Genomic DNA, 8,368 nt, shown 5'->3' with positions numbered 1-8,368 from the left:
ATACATATACATGCCTACATATACACACATATATACATACATACACACACACATATATACACATATATATATAAATATATATAAATATATACATAGTAGTGCAATGGAGGATACATCATGTTCATCAACATTATGTGCGCTGTATATGAACAAGGTGAAAGTGCCATTTATTGTGCAGTGGCGGTTACTGTATTTCAGTTAGTATGGGTGGAGTCTGTGTCAGGAGGGATGGGCCACTTTTTATTTTTTTATTGACATAAAAATGCACTTTTCAGTATCTAAAAATGCACAAAATATTGTATTTATTATTGTATTTATGTGCTTTCAGATCTAGATATTAAATCCCCAAAGTCCAAGAGCAGCCTGAGATTACCACCTTCCAGTGAGTAAAACTGAACAGAGACCATCTTTTCTGAATTAATCTTTCAATATTTTACAGTAGGTCGACACAGTATGAGATGTAATCAATTAAACCAACTTCATGAATAGATGGGTTATTAATGGTATCAGTTAAGCAGTATGACCCATCTTTAGCGGCACCCTCTAGCAGCCGTATAAATGATGAACGACGCCAAGGTGGAAGTGACGTTATGGAGTATGAAAGCAAAGTGAGAGGCAAGAAAAATGGAGTATAAAGCATGAAAAATTATTCTATGGATGATTGGAGCGTTGGTGGATGGGTCAAACAAACAGGACTTTCACCTAGAAGAATGGCATTGTGTCCAAAGTGAGACCAAAAGTAAAAATGTTATGTAAATAATGTCATTTAATATAATGTCACCATGAAACATCACAACTGTCACTTCAAATAGTTATGTCATCTTCTTAACTACTTTACTTCTGGCATTTATTTTACTTTTAAATGATCTATAACTATAAACCTATTTACCCTATGCTTTTAGAACTGGTTTTGTAGCTTAAAGCTAACAAAACGGAGGCCTTTTCACAATGGCGAACGTCATGTTTACTCATGAGGACGTGTTGGTCTCCTGCAACCAGCAGGGTTGCTGTTTTTGGAAACGTCCCTATGGATGTATATGAGGGTAGGAACATGTGAGTTTGTATGGTTTGGAGGACTTGCTGCATCAGTCATAAGCCTAAATATTTTTTATTTAATTACTTTTGAGATCTATAGAGTAGTTTGCAAATTTTGGGGAGCTAGAATATTTTTAGTCAAGTATGATTTATTATATGATTAGCATATGATTTATTGCAGTAATTCTTCCAATCTATTTCCCAGTTGCCATTAATACACACCAATGTAGGGAATATCTTTTAATCATTATTAAAAAATTGCGGTTTAGTTTGTTGTTTATCTGAGTAACATACCAGGTTTAACTATTCTGCCAGTTGTAGTGGCATGCTGGTCTCATGAGAACTATGTGCACTCCCTCCTCCTCTGCCCTCTCCTTCTGTCACTTATTCCCCTTTCTATAAAACCCTGTGCAACTACTGCCACCAAGTGTCCAAAAATAATGCAACAATCTAGATCTAATCAAAATATTTGATAACATACCAACAAAAAACATTAATGGTTCCTACAATTGTTGTTCAAAGCTGGCTTTTCTAATTCAGTGTTTTTATTTCAGTGGCTAAGGACGTTGTTTCCTCACTAAAGTCTGGGTCTGAACACATGAAACCAGCTTCAAACCTTGTTCTGTGTGGGAGGAGTGAAATGAGTTTCACCATTGATAAAGTCCTTCAAAACTTTGAAAGAAGACACTACAGCATGTCTGAAAAAGACGACAAAAAAAGCATGCCAGCTTTAAACGTGGTTCTGTGTGGGAGGAGAGGAGCAGGGAAGACCTCAGCAGCCAAGGCCATTTTAGGTCAGACAGAGCTTCATTCAGTCTCCAGCTCAGAGTGTGTTAAACATCAGGGAGAGGTGTGTGGACGTTGGGTTTCCCTGGTGGAGCTGCCTGCATTGAATGGAAAACCTCAGGAGGAAGTGATGGAGGAATCATTCAGGTGTATCTCCCTCTGTGATCCTCAGGGCATCCATGCCTTCATCCTGGTCCTTCCTGTGGGTCCCCTCACTGATGAAGACAAGAAAGAGCTGGAGACCATCCAGAACACTTTCAGCTCTAAAGCCAGTGACCTTACAATGATTCTGTTCACTGTGGAGTCAGATCCCACAGCTACAGATGTGGATAACTTTGTAAAGGAAAACAAGGCCATCCAGGAGCTCCGTCAGAGCTGTGGAGGAAGACAGTTTGTCCTCAACATCAGGGACCAGCAGCAGATCCCAGAGCTGTTGGATGCTGTAGAAAAGATGAGAGTTGAAGGATCCAGATGCTTCACAAAGGACATGTTCACCAAGGCTCAGATGGAGAAGGTCTTAGAACTTAAAGCTGAACTGCAGAATGTAAAGCAGAGAAGTGCCATGGAAGGTTACGGTGAACATGAGAGCAGAGAGCCTCTCAGGATGGTGCTGATTGGGAAGACCGGCAGCGGGAAGAGTGCAACAGCAAACACCATTTTGGGCAAAAAGCATTTCAAACCCAGAATGGCCCCGAAGCCAGTGACCACGTTTTGTGAGAAAGCAACAGGAGAGATTGATGGGCGTCCTGTTGATGTCGTCAACACCCCTGGCTTGTTTGACACAACTCTGTCTGATGATGAAATTCAAGAGGAGCTTCAGAAATGCCTCAGCATGTTGTCCCCTGGACCTCATGTGTTCTTGCTGGTGCTGCAACTTGGGAACTTTACACAAGATGAAAAAGACTCTGTGGAGCTGATCAAAAAGGTTTTTGGCAAGAGTTCAGGAGATTTCATCATCCTTATATTCACCAGAGGAGATGGACTGGACGATCAGTCATTTTGGAGTTACATCAAAGATTGTGATGACTTTGTCAAACAACTAATAAATGATTGTGGAGGGAGATACCAGGTGCTCAATAACAAAGATGACATAAACCGCACACAAGTCAGAGAGCTGCTGACCAAGATTGACACCATGGTGAAGAAAAATAAAGGCAGCTGCTACACCACTGCGATGTTCCAAAGGGCAATGGAGGGAATTCAGAAGGAACAGATGTGGTCACAGGAAATTGACAAAAGAAAGCTTGAAGAAAGGCAACAGAAGCTTGAAGCAAAACTATCAGAAATGGAACAGAGAGTTAAACAGCAAGGTAAACAAAGAGACCTTAAAATGGAAGAAGAAATTAAAGAGTTGAAACAAGAACTGGAAAACATAAAGAAACAAGCTGAAAAGAAAAACAACTGTTATATCCTCTGATTATGTTAAAAAAAAAAAAAAAAAAAAGAACAGCCAGACAATTGGCTTTCTTCCATTAATACCCCTTTCCTTCAACAGTCCAAAGACATGCATCTTAGGTTCAATTAGTGACTCCCAATATCAGCTGACTCCCAATATCAGCTGGGATTGGTTCCAACCCTGTGACGAGAGTTTAGATAAGCAGGATGAATGAATGAAAAATGCCTTTTATTAATATTGTACTTTTCATAGTCCCCAAAGACTAAAACTCTAGGAAATATTAATCTCACATTAAAGGCAAAGGTCAAAGATCAGTTATGTTGTGGAACAGGAAGCCAGTGAAGGCTCTGGAGGACAAGGGTGAAGTGATCACAGGAATGGATGAGCAAGAGAGCACTAGAGATCTGGGTGTACGCCTTGGGTAGGAGGTGCAACCACTGATATTGATAAACCAAACAAGGCCTTCTGGATACTTATACATGGACAACCCACGCTCCAAGGGCCAGGAGGAGGAATTGCTGCCATACACCGCCAAGAACTCAATCCTCGGCCACTCTCCATCTCTGCTATACCATCTTTTGAACCTGGCATTTAAACTCCTTGGTCCAAAACCCCTCATCATTGCTATTATCTATCGTCCACCCAAACCCAATACAACCCTTCTGTCAGATTTCTCAGAACTTCACACATCTGTCTTCAGTCTCACCATCCATCCTACGACTACTCTAGGCGACTTTAACATTCACATTGACTCCCCTGACCGTAAAAGTACAACAAACTTTTTATACATTCTCAGCTGTTTCAACCTCACCCAACATGTAAAATTCCCCACCCATAGCCGTGGACACATTCTGGACCTGGTTTGTTCCACTGGCCTCCATATTGACAACCTCTCACACAATGACCGCACCATCTCCAACCACCTGACCATCCTCATGGACATCAATATTCCCAGCCCCCAACCCAAACAAAACTGCACCATAACCTTTCGAAACCTCAAGTCCATCTGTCCGATTTCCCTCTCCACATGCATATCAAACACCATATCTGACTCCACCCTCCCTGAAAACCCAACTCCAACGGACCTCGTCAACCTCTACAACCACACTCTGTCCACCTGTCTCAACCAGCTTGCTCGCATAAAGCCAAAAATTACCTCATTCACTCACCCTGCCCCCTGGTACTCTCTCGAACTTCACCAACTAAAGAAACAGCACAAAAACGCCTAGGAAAGGAACGCCTAGGAAACGCCATAAGAAAACCGGACTCACCACCAAGCCTACAAAGAGCAAGTCCACCTATACAAGTCAGCACTCAACGAAGCCCGCTCAACCTTCTTCTCCGGCATCATTCACTCTGGCTCCTCCAACCCAAGCACTCTGTTTTCTACAATAAACAAGCTTCTCAAACCTATAGACCACATCTCACACTTCTTTTCTCTGTAAAAATGCAACAACTTCCTATCATTCACTCAAAGGTCTCCGAAACCTCGGCATCACCCTGGATCCAACTCTCTCCTTCAAATCACACATCAAGAACATCACCAAAACATCCCTCTCAAACCTCATAGACATTGCAGGTCTTCCTCCTACCCTCTCCTCCTCCTCCGCTGCTGAAACACTCATTCATGCCTTCATAACCTCTAGACTGGACTATTACAACAGCATTCTTTACGGCCTCCCCTCCACCAACCTTCAAAAACTATAATATGTCCAGAACTCACCTGCCCGATTGCTCACTCACTCCCGCTCCTGAGAAAACATCAAAGCCACCTACAAAGCCCTCAAAACCTTGCTCACCCATACCTTACAGACCTCCTCCAACGTCACTCCCCCACCCACCAATTCAGATCTTCCGATGACAACCTTTTGACCCCCATCAGCAGGACCAAGTGCCACACCGTTGGCGACAGAGCCTATCCACTGCTGCCCTAACCCTCTGAAACTTCCTCCCTACACACAACCGCAATTCAGACTCCCTTACAAGACCTGACTCCCACCGCCAAACCTGAACTCATAAACTCTCATTTCTGTTTTTGTTCACTGTATTTTGTATTTGTTTTAATGTATTATGTTAAACAACTTTGAGTATCTTTAAAAGTGCTATAGTGCTATATATCAAATTTATAATTATGAAACTGTTTGTAATCTGTTTGTGAGGTTTTGACCTTAGAGGAGAAGGCAGTACCAGTGATGTTGAGGAAGGATTTGAGGAGAGAATATTGGAGTGGTTGATGATGTATAACGCTGCAGCTGCAGTGAGGTCGAGGAGGTCATTGGTGACTTTCAGGAGGCTGTTTCAGTGCGGTGCTGTGAGTAAAAACTTGTTGGAGGTGAGGTAAGCTTTTGGTTGAGGGGGATTTGCACTTCATAGGACCTGTTTCCAGAGGGGACGATAACTGACAAAAACTAACAAAAGATACTCCGTTTCAAATTTAAGAGAATTTTGTGCTTTTTGTTTGTTTTCTACCATCAGTGGAGAGAGATGCCAAGAAATGTGTGTCTGTCAAACTGTGTTCAATGGTGTTTGTATTATTTTATCCAGCAGGTGGAGCTCTGACATTAACTACTAAAATGAAGAGCTATTTCTGCAGTTGATTGTTTTTAAATACTGTATATGAGTATTTTACTGTTTCTGTTTTATTTTCAAAAACAATATTTGAGACATGGGAACTTAAAAAAGCTTAGATGTGTTTACATAATGCTACATTTAATGTTGTATAATGATAAAAAGGGTTTCAAGTATAAGTTTAGACTTGTTTTGTGGTTTAAAGTGTTAGCTGTAAAGATGATTTGTTGACAGCAAGTGAATCAAGAAAAACTCCAATATAAATACTAAGAATTATGTGGTGTACTATATATTACTTGTGATAAAATGCTATTGAGGACACAGTTATTTTTAACATTACATTAAATTTCCTTTTTGATTCAAGTGTTTGTGATTTTTCAAGTATTTACGTTCAGAATGTGTTTGGAGTCAACATTTTAAAAGTATTGTGTACAACTATTCACAATGAGACTCTACAACCAGTTTGTCCCTAAACTACACAGTTACACCTCCAGTACAGGCTATGTAGCTTTAAAAACATTTTGGCAGTTAGGAGGCTTTCTTTTTCCTTTTTTTTTCTTCAAACACCTCCCCCGAAAATGTTTACTTTCCCGTTTGTGTCGCAGCAAGAGATGCAGAAGGTGAGTGAACTTGACCAGAACTGCATAAATAAGATAAATAATAAAAATGTAAGAGGAGTTCATCAATAGAGTTGATGAGTAAATAGTTTGTAATAGAACAATAACAGCTCTGTGGGAAGGATGTAGGTTTACTGAACACTTTACTGCTATGACATGATATGATATGATATGACATGATGTCAGCGACTGCGGTGAAGTTAGTTTGAAGTTGGATATTCGACAGACATTCGCTTACGGGTAAACCTCTGTTTTGCTACTGCGGCCTAGCCACTTGTTCATGCCAGCGGTCTCTTCTTTTTGCTTGGTCAAGTCAGCCGCTCCTACATTTCGAGTGCGCCCGTATTATGGTTAATCGGTAGAGACGGCGTTAGCGCTGAGACAGTACAGTGCATAACAACTTCCGCTTTTCAAAATAAAGTGTTGAGAAATGAACAACAATAAAAAGAGATGTCAACACTGGTTATGAGAAATTACGTCATATGAAATGTGTTTTTTTACATAAAAAAAAATAATATAGAATATGGACAGTGTTAAACTGTGTCCCATTCAGCCAGTGTAGTGTCTACTGATTTTGGGTCATTAGGTCACATGACCTGGGAGCTATTGAAAATACATTTTTTGACGTTAAAAGATTAATATAAAATATGAAGAGTATTAAGCTGCAATAAAAAGAGGTGTGTCTCATGCTGCGAGTGGAGTACTACGATCCAACACTGATGTTTAGTCAATTGATGACATGACATGGAATCTATTGAGTGAAAATGCTAATATTTAGATATAAAAATTCATAAAAAATATGAACAGACTTCAAATGTAAAAAGAAGATGTGTGTCTCATTCTGCCAGTGCAGTACTATGATCCAACACTCGTTCTTAGTCATTAGGTCACATGACCTGGAATCTATTGAGCGAAAATGCTAATATTTAGATATAAAAATTAATAAAATATATGAACAGACTTCAAATGTAAAAAAAAATATGTGTGTCCCATTCAGCCAGTGTAGCACTATGATCCAACACTGATTTTGGGTCATTCGGTCACATGACCTGGGAGCTATTGAAAATACATTTTCTTACATTAAAAGATTAATATAGAATATGAAGAGTATTACGCTGCAATAAAAAGAGGTGTGTCTCATTCTGCCAGTGTAGCACTATGATCCAACAGTGATGTTGAGTCATTAGGTCACATGTCCTGGAATCTATTGAGTGAAAATGCTAATATTTAGATATAAAAATTAATAAAAAATATGAACAGACTTAAAATATTAAAACATGTGGCCAGTGGAGTCCATCAGGGTGCTATTAAGTATGACCATCCTCATTGTGTATTCACCACATAGTCCATGGGCCAGACCAGATTTTGGTACCACTCAAGGTGGCAAAATCTAGTAATATTTTTTGAAAAGGTACATGTCCATAGATGATATTTTGGTATGAATGTGTAACTTTATGACAGTTATCAGCACATAAAGTTATACACCCCCTGCAATAAATATTCCTCTAAACGCAGGGGGCATATCCTGTTTTGTGCTCATTTGAAGATCTTTACTCATATGTTATGAGGGCATGTTTGGTATAATTTTAAAGTGTACAATGCTAGCTTTCATTATACCACAGGGACATGTTACAGGAGACTGGCTATGAATTTAGGGTGCTCAATTCAAGTTTACACACACACACACACACACACACACACACACACAGGGGTACCATCATTGTCGTTGTTTAATATTCACTCCCTGTCTGTCTATGTCACTGTGTTGTATTATTGCACTTTTTGTCTGGATGTCCATATCCCTGTATTGTATTGTATTATTGCACAATAAAAAAAGAAATGTATCTATTAATTTTTTAATTCTCCTTCTTTTGGGTTCTCTCAGCAGTTTTCCTTCAGTTGATGAGTTGTCTTTTCTCTCATGATACCAACAGAGTGACATTATGGCGACTGCAGAATCAGGTGA

General features: G+C 39.8%; 1 protein-coding gene across 1 annotated transcript; it reads left to right on the top strand.

Annotated features, from left to right (window-relative positions):
* Window positions 1-1,729: 1,729 nt before the first annotated feature.
* Window positions 1,730-3,238, top strand: LOC131974928 (GTPase IMAP family member 7-like). Its single transcript, XM_059337435.1, has one exon. The coding sequence runs from the start codon at window positions 1,730-1,732 to the stop codon at window positions 3,236-3,238; it is 1,509 nt and encodes a 502-aa protein (XP_059193418.1).
* The last annotated feature ends 5,130 nt before the right edge of the window (window positions 3,239-8,368 follow it).

This window comes from Centropristis striata, chromosome 7 (genome assembly GCF_030273125.1).
Source record: "Centropristis striata isolate RG_2023a ecotype Rhode Island chromosome 7, C.striata_1.0, whole genome shotgun sequence".
NCBI lineage: Eukaryota > Metazoa > Chordata > Actinopteri > Perciformes > Serranidae > Centropristis > Centropristis striata.
The sequence above is the reverse complement of the archived record's forward strand: the minus strand, read 5'-3'. Positions and strand labels throughout refer to the sequence as shown.